The 11,154-nt window shown below is 55.3% G+C and overlaps 1 protein-coding gene across 1 annotated transcript in view; it reads left to right on the top strand.

Moving 5' to 3' along the window:
• CUNH14orf132 (chromosome unknown C14orf132 homolog) overlaps positions 1-9,750 on the top strand; it is a 34,381-nt gene extending 24,631 nt beyond the window's left edge. The window contains exon 2 of the mRNA XM_036247522.1: positions 9,526-9,750. Within this exon, the coding sequence (XP_036103415.1) occupies positions 9,526-9,750 (225 nt within the window). The remainder of the gene's footprint in view (positions 1-9,525) is intronic.
• The last annotated feature ends 1,404 nt before the right edge of the window (positions 9,751-11,154 follow it).

Raw genomic sequence — 11,154 nt, forward strand, 5'->3', positions numbered from 1 at the left:
AAACATCGATGAGGGAGAACATCAATTGGCCGCCTCCTGCATGCCCCCCACTGGGGATCGGGCCCACAACCTGGGCATGTGCCCTGACCGGGGATCGAACCAGAGACCTCTTGGTGCACCACCAGCCGGACCCCACTTGTTTACTTTTACTTATTTATTTTTTTAGCCTCACCCGAGGACATTTTTTCTTTTCTTTTTTTCAGCTGGGGGGGGGGGGTGGGCATCGATGTGAAAGGGACACATCGAGTGGCTGCCTTCCACAGGACCCCAATCAGGGCCAGTGACAAACCACAGCCGAGGTATGTGCCCTTGACCAGAATCGAACCGGCGACTTACTGGTCGGCATGCCGACGCCCTAACCACTAAGCCAAACCGGCCAGGGCCCACATATTTACTTTTAAAGCAGGGCTGTCCCCCCAGTGTCCCTCAGAGCATGGGCAGCTGCCCTTTCCGTGGGTCACTGCAGCTGGGCTCCCCACCGTCTCTCTGGAGCTGTTCACCGGTCCTGTCCTCACCCTCCGCGGCCCCGCTGAGCTGGCTCCCAGCTCCCCAGGGAAGACCTTGCAGGCAGAATGCAAACGCTGTTTGTAGAAATGCAGGGCTTGGAAGAGGTATCACTTAAGGCGTGGTGCCAGCGGACCCAGGCTCTGAGCCTGAACGGGGAATGGATGGCGACGCTTCATTCACCTGTGTGCGTGAGTTCACTTGGCCAGTACCCCCACCCACCCAAACACGCACACGACTTCTGACTCCTGCCCTTGCCAGCTGAGGGACTGACCTTGAGCGAACACCGGCCCCTCTCTGGGGCAGTTTCCTCACCCGTTTTGTTGAGGGCATCGGTCAGAGCCACCCTCCTGAGCCACTGGCTGCTCTGAACGTCCAGACTGAAGGTGTGTGTGGGTGGGGGCTGCTCACCTGCTCTCTGCATCCCGTCTCCATCCTCGGGCCGCGGGGTAAACGCGTGTGGGACAGGTGGGCTCATCCTGCCAGCGATGCGCTGGAAGGGAAGTGACCTCCCAGGTGGTGTGACTAGTCTGAGTGCAGGCTCCTCGCCACAGTCCTCTGAGTCAAATCCCCGATTCCTGCAAAAGACTCGCGCGTCCCTGCATCTTCTTGGTGAAGTGTCAGAAAGACAGGAAGGTGAACAGCTTAGCAGGTCCTCCAAGTACCCGTATAACCAGGACCAATAGAAACCTCCCCACCGCCAGAAACTCCCTGTGTGTCTTCCCAGGCATCACGCCCCTCCCCTGGGGGACAACTGGTATCCTGATCCGATGCCAGCTTTGCTGGTTTTGAGCTTCATGAAAACAGGATGTCTCAGCCTGCACACTGTGGACATCTGGGGCTGGGTAATTCTGTTGTCAGGGGCTGCCCTGTGCTCTATAGGATGGGGAGCCGTGTCTCTGGCTTCCAGCGACAATTTGAAATAAACAATTGAGCGCCCTGGCCAGTTTGGCTCAGCGGTAAGAGCGTCGCCAGCGGACCAGAGAGTCCCAGGTTCGATTCTGGCCGAGGGCACGTCCCCGGCCCTGGTTGGGTCGTGTGGGTGGCAGCCAGTCGATGTGTCTCTCTCACATCGATGTTTCTCTCTCTCTCTTCCTCCCCCTCTCCCTCTAGCTCTGTCTGAAGATTAATGTAAAAATATCCTAAGTGGGGATTAAAAAAATAATAATAAATAAATAAAAAAGAAATAAAGAACTCCGAGGTCATCCACTTTGTTTTTCTTTTTCAAAACTTTTCAGCTAGACTTGTTTTTTTCTTTTTGCATATATGTGTTAGAATCAGCTTGTGTATGTGTATAAAGATTCCTGTTAGGATTCTGATTAGGATTGTGTTCGATCTAGACGCTGGCTGGGCAAGAATCACATTTAACAATATCGAATCTTCCAGCTCATGCCCCCTGGTATTTCCCTGCATTTACGTATCCTTTTATTTATTTCATCAATATTTTATTGCTTTTAGCAGATAGATCATATACATGTTTTGCCAGATTTATACTTAGTGTTTTATATGTTGGCTCTCTTGTAATTGGGACTTTTTTTTAATTCTAATTGTTTACTGCTTGAATTATACAGTTCATTTTTCAAAAAATCTTTTAGGTATGATGTTAGCTCTAGGCTGTTTTTTGTTTATTGTTTGTTAGATGTTCTTTATCAGATTTGGGGAGTTCCCTTTTACTTCTGGTTTGCTAAGAGTTTTTACCAGGAATGTATGCTTCGTTTTGCCAAATGTTTTTTCTGTATCTGTTAATGCGGTTAGGCGTTGTTCTTCTGCTAGTGTGGTGGATTACACTCATTGCTTTTTTTTTTTTAATCTTCACCCAAGGACATTTTTGCATTTATCTTCAGATAGAGCGGGAGGGAGAGAGAGAGACATCAATGTAAGAGAGACACATTGAGTCGTTGCCACCCCCACGACCCCAACCAGGGCCAGGGACAAACTGCAACTGAGGTATGTGCCCTTAGTGGGAAGCGAACCCGGGACTCCCTGCTCCGCAGGCCGACGCTCAACCGCTGAGCCAAACTGGCCAGGACTACACTCATTGCTTTTTGAATGTTGAGCCAGCCTTGCATTATTCATTTTATATGTTGCTGGATTCTCTTTGCTCAGATCTGTGTCTACTGTTTGTGTTTAATCAGGACAGTGGCCTGCAGTTTTCTTGTCGCGTCTTTGACTTTGGTGGCAGGTCATGCCGGCCACACTCGCACGGTTTGGGAAGCATTCCATGAGGTGAGCTGGGACGGTGTCCTCTCCTCTTCCTTTTCTGGAAGGGACTGTGTAGAATTGGTATTGTCCCTCCTTACAGTATTGGTAGAATTTGCCAATGAAACCACCTGGAGTCTTCCTTTTTCAGGAAACTCTGCCTCCGTCTGCACTCTGTGGTCCCACGACAGTTCCGACTGGAATCCTGGGCCGTGGCTCCGTCTGTGCCGCACACGCCCTCTCCGGTGCTTGGACCTGGGCAGGGCGGGTCTCCGACCCACTCTCAGAGTATAGCTCCTGTTGCTGTGTCACCTCTCTGCGTGGACAGCCCGGAGTGAGCTGGGAAGCTGTGCGGACTCACACACAGACAGGGGCTCCCCTCTGCCAGCCCCCCAAAACACACTCTTTGGCTCCCAGGGGCCTTTGCTCCCAGCCCTCTGGCTAGAAATTCAGTGTTTCTGTCAACTCCATTGTCCTGTGCTTTGTCCAGCTCAGGAGTGCCACATGCCCTCGGGGCAAAGCAGGAGACAAAAGAAAGAAAAGGCAGGGGGACTCCCCCACTCTTCCAGGGGTGGGGCCCTTTCCTCCGTCCCTCGGGCCAGAGGGAAGGGTCTTCTTTTCTGTTTGGGGTCCTGCCACCATCGCTGTCAGAAATGCAGCCCAGAGATCCAGTCTGGCCTTAGGGCGGGGCTGGGGAGAGAGAAGAGAAAAAGGAAAGAAATTGGGGTTCCCCTCAAAGTCTTCAGCCTCAGGAGCCCCTCCTCTCAGTCCTCCATGGACAAGGAGGGGGTTCGTGGGGCTTCAGCTGTGGCAGGTGGGAGAGAAGGAGAGAGAAGTGTGTCCTCAGGGCCCTCTGTCCTCAGGGCTTCCCCTCCCTCCAGCCCCTGCCACTTGCTGCTGGGCAGAGTCTCGGGGCCTCTGAGTCCTGTCCCGAGCCCCTCGCTGTCCTCTGCAATGGCCTTACTCCGCCTGGCAGGCACCCAGAGCCTTTTCATTGTGTTTTAACGTTTTCATAAGGATGCCCTGGGCCTGGGGCTGAAATCCTCACTGTTTAGACGGGAGACAGACTCAGCAGGGGCCCCATCCAGTCCAGCAGGCACAGCGGGCCTGGAGCTGGGACGGCAGGTCCTCCTGGGGCGCACCTCCTGCCCCTCCTCTGCGGCCCTGGGTTCCTCCCTCCGGGTCCGGAGCCCACGCATCGCCAGCTGCAGCAGGGTCCCCACAGGGCCTCGGGCACGCTGCTGAGTAGTGAGGTCGCCCCAGGAAAGCTGGGGGCCTTCTCTCCCCAGTGCCCCACCCCGAGGGTCCCCGCCTCCCCTCAGAGCACACTGTCAGGCACGCCCTCTACCTTCGCGGACGGCCATTCCTTCTCAGCTCCCAGCGGGATTCACTTAAAAGGAACCAGCTCCAAAAGTGGAGAATGGAGAAAAGCAAAAGAGCCACACCAGGGTGAGGCCTGGAGAGGACAGCAGGCCGGGCCTGCCCTGGGCTCGGGGGCCCACTGGGCATGACAGCGAGGACGGCGCTGTGCTTCAGCTGCACCAGGGTGAGGCCTGGACAGGACGGGCCTGCCCTGGGCTCCGGGGCCCACTGGGCATGACAGCGACGGCGCTGCGCTTCAGCTCACGCGTGTTGACACGCCCACCGGCACCACTTCAGACTCCACAGCGCCCTACCCGGCGGTCCCCATGGTCATCCTCTTTTATAGACAGGGCACTTGAGGACCAGAGAGGGTCGGCCACTCTCCCATGTCACACAGCCCAGGGGGAGCACAGGAGCCCAGCCTCATGCCTGACTCTTCCGTCCAAGGAATTAACCCGAACCCACCCTGCTTTATGCGGGAGACCCCCAGTCCTCCTTCTCCTCTGTTACAGTGCGTGGAACACTGTTTTATGACTGTGTTGCAGTCTGTGTTCCTTTTTAGAGCTGAGTCCTTCAAGGTCAGAGGTCACAGGTTACCCTGGGCATCCCCAGTGCCTGTCCAGCACCTTCCGGAGCAGGGGGGGCCTTCGACGTCTGAATAGTGAATGGGTGGGTGGCACCCGGGATCTGTCCAACCTTTATACTTGGATCGCGGAAACTGCGAGACTTTAGTGATACAAGGAATGATTTAGTAATGTCTGCAGGCTGGCAGGAGGCAGCCCTGGACCTTTCTGATGCACTCGGTCACTCAGAGAGCCAGGGCTACTGATGGCACGCTCCGACCAGACAAATTGCAGCTGGTTCTCAGATCGACCATGCAGAGAGCTGTCAGAATTGGGAAATAAAAATACAAAACCCCCGGTTAACTTTTTAGGTTAAGTATAAGTTTTCACTATAGTTATGTCCAATACAATATTTGGGATACACTTACACTAAAAAAAAAGTATTTTATTGCCCTAGCTGGTTTAGCTCAGCGCTTGGAGCATCGGCCTGCAGACCACAGAGTCTCGAGTTCAATTCCGGTCAAGGGCACCTTCCTTGGTTCTGTCACCAGCCCTGGTCGGGGTCATGCAGGAGGCAACCAATCGATGTGTCTCTCTCATATTGATGTTTTTCTCTCTCTGTCTGTCTCCCACTCTATCTGAAGATAAATGGAAAAATATTCTCAAGTGAGGATTTAAAAAAAAATCATGTTGTTTATCTGAAGTTCAGACTTAGCTGGGTGTCCTGCTTTTTCTCTGAGGATGGAATCTAAGGGTTTATCTGACGATCCCTGCCACCCGACTCCCACCGCAGGGCCAGCTGTAGCGGGTGCTGCCTTCTCCGTAGCTGGCGAGGACCCCGGCACGGGGCTGGACCTTGGCGATCCTTCCCAGAGCCCATTGTCCAGTGAGCGACGCTCTGGGAGGGCGGCAGGGCTCACTGGGGCCAGAACCCCCTCTCCTGGCCCCAAGGAAACCAGGAACTGTACGAACAATTTTCCTCCTGCAGAGTTGTGGCCAGGCTGCTGTGCCAGGGCCCTGCGGATGGCCTCCTCGGGGAGCAGGTGGGCACCAGGGCATGGCCGGCAAGCCCGCCTCACGGAAGAGCCCCTTCTCTCCTCCCTCCTCTGGAGCACGGTCATTGTTCGGGAAGGTGCCTGAGCCACGTTTTGGAAGATTCCCTTTTGAAAAGCCCGCCCTGTTCCTTGCTCAGAAGAGACCCAGCTCGGGGATGTCTGTAACCTCTGCCTCCTCAGTGGGAACAGCCAGGACCAGGAGGCCACCTCCTTCTCTGAGCGGCTCTGCTGTGGGGGGCAGGGTGGAGACTGTGTGGCCTCGAGGGGACGATGCCCCAGTGTCCACGACAACCGTGCCCTCCTGGAACCCTCCACACAGCCTGCACCACCGCGCGCCACGTGGCGACTCCGACACGGGGGGGGGGGGGGCGGGACCCCGTGGCCAGGGCACCACCCCGGACTCGGGGAGCAGCTGGTCCTATTGTGGCGATCATGACCGGCTCGCCTGGCGCTCTCCAGTGTTCAAAGCATTTCCTGTGCCCACTGACCAGCATAGATCTTTTTTAAAAAGTATTTCATCAAGTTTGCTCATCTTCTCTTAGGATCAAATATTACAGTCAAACCAGTGTCCCGTGCCCCGCCCGCCCCCCTGTCTCAGGGGCAGCTGCTGTCACGAGCCGGCGGGTCTGCTCACAGCCCACTTGCGCGTGGATGCGTGTGCAGCAGAGGATTCTGTGTAGGCGTGTTTTCAGCGTCCGGAGTGGTACTGGGTTTGCTTTGTGACTTGCCCCCTCCCGCTAGAAAGCATTTTGCATGTCGTGAAACTGCTGTCCTCTCTGAGGCAGGTTATGCTCATGTCCCCACTTCAAAGAGAGAAACTGAGCTCAGAGAGGGTAAGAAGTGGCCCTGGATCACACAGCAAGGATGCATTGGCTCTGGGACCATTCTCATCACGTCCTTAGGGTTCTTGGCTGACGGTCCTAGAATTCATTCGTTCACCAAATACTTTATTTTGCGTGTAGGCTCGGTTCTAGGCACCGGGTACACCGTGGGGAAAGGGAAGTCGTGTTCGGGAAGCACAGCCTTGGTTGATAGCACTGACCTTGAACGTTGGCCGTAGGTCCGCTGTGTCCTGGTGTCCCCCCTTCAGCAAGTCCACAAATGCTTTTCCGATCTTGACATGATCTGACGGGGTGATGAGGCCCCCCCGCGCCCGCCCCTCCCCCGCCCCGTGTCACTGTGTGTCTGACTCGGCAAGAGGAGACTTATCTCTTGTTCTGCGGCTTCGGGCAACACTCTCCTTTGCCGGCTGCCTTTCCAGTGCTTGATGTTGGGGCTGTGCCCCAAGTCTGCTCCATGCCTGGGCCAGTGACTACACCTGGCCACTGATGTGATGATACCCAGTTGCCATCTGGATGACATCTCAAAACGTGGCTTAAAAGTAGATGGGGCTGCCCTGGGTGGTGTGGCTGAGTGGTTGAGCATCAATCCAAGGACCAAAGAGTCACGGGTTCAATTCCAGTCAAGGGCACGTACCTCTGTTGCGGCTCAGTCCCTGGACCTGGGTGGGGTCGTGGGGGAGGCAGCCAGTCGGATGTGTCTCTCACGTCCATGTTTCTCAATTTCTCTCTCCCTCCCTCCCACTTTCTCTGAAGATCAATGGAAGAATATCCTCGGGTGAGGATTTTTTTTAAAAAGTAGATGGGGCTGGCAGAAGGAATCCCCAGGGACCTTCCAGATGCTTCTCTCTTACAATCTATTTCCCAGGCGACTTCCCTCTTCATTCCCTTGTCCTGGCCATGAGTCAGCTCCTGGGCTTCTCTTCCCAACATTCAGACGATGGCATTGAGACTGAGCTCTCTGTTTGTTTTCTCTTCGGTGGCCATGGGGGGCATGGGAGTTAGAATCTGTCTCTGGGAGCTTGTCTCTGTAGCACTGGCTCAGAAGCTCTGTGCCTGGAGTGTGCCCCATGAAAAGAAATGCTTGGGCACACTCATGTGTGCACCCAAACATAGAGACAGGACGTCTGCTGGTGCCTTGTGCACGCTCATGTGTGCACCCAAACGTAGGGACAGGATGTTTGCTGGTGCTTTGTGCACGCTCATGTATGCACCCAAACGTAGGGACAGACAGGACGTCTGCTGGTGCCTTGTGCACACTCACGTATGCACCCAAACGTAGGGACAGGATGTTTGCTGGTGCTTTGTGCACGCTCATGTATGCACCCAAACGTAGGGACAGACAGGACGTCTGCTGGTGCCTTGTGCATGCTCATGTGTGCACCCAAACATAGGGACAGGACGTCTGTTGGTGCCTTGTGCACGCTCATGTGTGCACCCAAACGTAGGGACAGGACATCTGCTGGTGCCTTGTGCACGCTCATGTGTGCACCCAAACGTATGGACAGGACGTCTGCTGGTGCTTTGTGCACGCTCATGTGTGCACCCAAACGTATGGACAGGACGTCTGCTGGTGCCTTGTGCACGCTCATGTATGCACCCAAACGTAGGGACAGGACGTCTGCTGGTGCCTTGTGCACGCTCATGTGTGCACCCAAACATAGGGACAGGACGTCTGTTGGTGCCTTGTGCATGCTCATGTGTGCACCCAAACGTATGGACAGGAAGTCTGCTGGTGCTTTGTGCACAACAGGAAAAATTTAACTTGCCACATCTCCAGTTCCAGGGGAATAGTTCAATTATGGCTTATATTGCCCTGGCCGGTTTTGCTCAGCGGTTAGAGTGTTGGCCTGAAGTCCGGAGAGACCCAGGTTCGGTTCCCGCTAAGGGCACGTACCTCGGTTGCAGTTTGTCCCCGGCCCTGGATGGGTTGTGTGGGTGGCGGCCACTCGATGTGTCCCTTTCACGTCGATGTTTCTCTCTCTCTCCCTTCCTCTCTCTCCCTCCCACTCTGTCTGAACAGAAAATGGAAAAATGTCCTCGAGTGAGGATAAAAAAAAAAAAAAAAAAAATTATGGCTTGTATTTATGAAAGGATAGTATACAACTATTAGAATGGTATTTTGATGGACCTTTTGTACACATCTCTAAATGTGTTCTCTTACACACACGCACACATGTGCAAGCACATGGAGAAAACAGGATTTGAAAGAAAAATATCAAAATATTACCAGTTATCATCCCAAAGTGGTGGGATTATGAGTCTCATTTTTTTTCTTTACCCTCTAATAAAAATATGTTTTTATTGGTTTTTAGAGAAAGGAAGAGAGAGGGAGATAGAAACATCCATCGGCTGCCCCTGCATGCCCCCTACAGGGGATCAAGCCTGCAACTCAGGCATGTGCCCTGACCAGAAATTGAATGAGTGACCTCTTGGTATGGGATGACTTTCAATCCACTGAGCCACACGGGCCAGGCTCTTTATCCTCTTTTATATTTTCGAGTTTAGAGACGGGAAGGGAGAGAGAGTGAAACACTGATATCTGCTCTTCCACCTGTTTATGCCTTCGTTCTTGTATGTGCCCTGACCAGGGATCGAACCTGAAACCTCGGTGCGTCGGAAGGACCCCTTAACCGGCTAAGCTACCTGGCCAGGGCATATCCTCTTTTATACGTTCTTAATGTTCTCTGCTGAGTGCATATTACTTAAAATCGGAAGGAAGTTAAAGGCATTTTACAACCTCTGGTGACATGGAGGGGCCTGGCATTCAGGGACCATGCCAGCCGGCGGTCGGAGGAGATGCTGAGCGGCTCGTGGCCTTAATGCCTCCGACGGTCTGTGAACACTCAGTGTTACAGGTTAAACACACAGTCAGTTATGAGGACAAAAGCAAGTCCTTGTTCGTTGCTTCTTTGCATGGGGTGGCTTGGCCAGGCCCCCGTCCCCGTGCAGGGCAGTTCTCCCAGCCCTCGGCCCCAGTAACTCTCCTCTCTTTCTTCACAGCTGCCCATGATGGGGGGAGCCTTCATGGACTCGCCCAACGAGGACTTCGGCACGGAGTACTCCCTCTTCAACTCCTCCACCAACATCCACGCGGCCTCCAGCGGCCAGGGCCAGCCGGAGGAGCCGCCGCGGTCCTCCAACGACGCCGTCCTGCTCTGGATCGCCATCATAGCCACGCTGGGGAACATCGTGGTGGTGGGGGTGGTGTACGCCTTCACCTTCTGAGGACGCCCCCGCGCCGGTCACCGCGGGTGAGGCTCGGGACAGAGCCCGGGGCTGCTGGCCTCTGGCTGTGCCCACGTTCTAGAGCCCGGAGCTCGGCCACACGCACGGCCCTCCAGGGACGGCGACCATGCGTCTGGAAGTTCCCCGAGCCGCCCTGATTTCCATGCTGTGGTCAAGCCGATCCAGAAAACACGGGAGCTTGAGCTCCCATCCCCCCGAAGCTTGACGGACGGGGCGAGGCCTCCAGGGGGCACTTTGGGGAATTCTTAACACTGCTTTCCGAGAACGAGACCCGAGGGAACAGCCAGTAGGTTCGAGATGCAGACATAGCTGGACAATGGTTCGCTGGCAACAAATGACCACATAGGTGTCTTGTCTTCACACAAACTCATTACGCCTGGTGCATGGGGTGCCGGCGAGAGGCCCCTCAGAATCTGAGTGCCGTCCCCCCTAGTCTCAGCCCCCAGGAATGGTGGTGGCGGTCACCAGAATGGCTGGAGACACTCCTCGGCTCACTTGCAAATGGTACCTTTGTCACCTGGCCCCTTATGAGACCCAAAGGCGTCAGGAAACCCAAGGATGGGGAGATCACTGTGCCGTGGTGAGATTCCAGAGGGGGCTTCTCACCTGCTGGATGGACTTTCTCTTCTTTTTAAAAAGAGCAGAAGGCACCGTTCAAACTTAGCTCTGCGGTCAGGTCCCTTCAGACCACCCACACAAAGATGCCCTTTGTTCTCGGAGAAATCAGAGCTGCAGGGGCCGGCAGGGCTCCGTCCACCCAATCACCGATGGGCGGGTGGGAGGGGCGTGGTTTGCCCGCGGTGCCCGTCTAGTTCAGGGGGGGGGGGCAGGTCAGGAGGGGTGCTCCCTGACTCTGCTCGGGGCTCGCTCTCCCCTCTTCTCCAGCAGGTTCCTGCCTTCTCCCCGTGGGCGACGGCATCCCCCGGGTCTCAGACTGTGTGCGAGGTGGCAGGACGTTCAGACACCCGCTCTGTAAACTCGGCTTGGCTGCCGTGTGCTCCGTTGCAGGCGTGAGTGAGCTCTGCCCACGCCGGTTCCCTCCATCCTTAGAAGTCAGTGGCTGGGGGCCTGCCACACAGGAGCCCCCCGTGAAGACCAGAGCAGGACGGGACCTTCGAGGGGGAGCAGTATGGGAAAGGGCTCATTTTCCTTCTGACCTTAGGGAAGGTCATTAGTGCACGGGGCGCCCTTCCGGAGGCGGCCTCCTGAGCGGTGCAGTGGTAGTGGGGGGCTCACCCCTACCGGCCGGGGTGGCTGTCTCCCTGCTTTCTCCCTGCGCTGTGCAAAACAGAAGAGACGGCACCCCCCCCTCCCCCCGCGTGGCTGAGAAACTAGACACTGCGTAGGAAGCCCTGTGCATGTTTAGGCACAATTGCAACAAGA

This window comes from Molossus molossus, unplaced genomic scaffold (assembly GCF_014108415.1).
Source record: "Molossus molossus isolate mMolMol1 unplaced genomic scaffold, mMolMol1.p scaffold_m16_p_1, whole genome shotgun sequence".
Classification (NCBI taxonomy): Eukaryota; Metazoa; Chordata; class Mammalia; order Chiroptera; family Molossidae; genus Molossus; species Molossus molossus.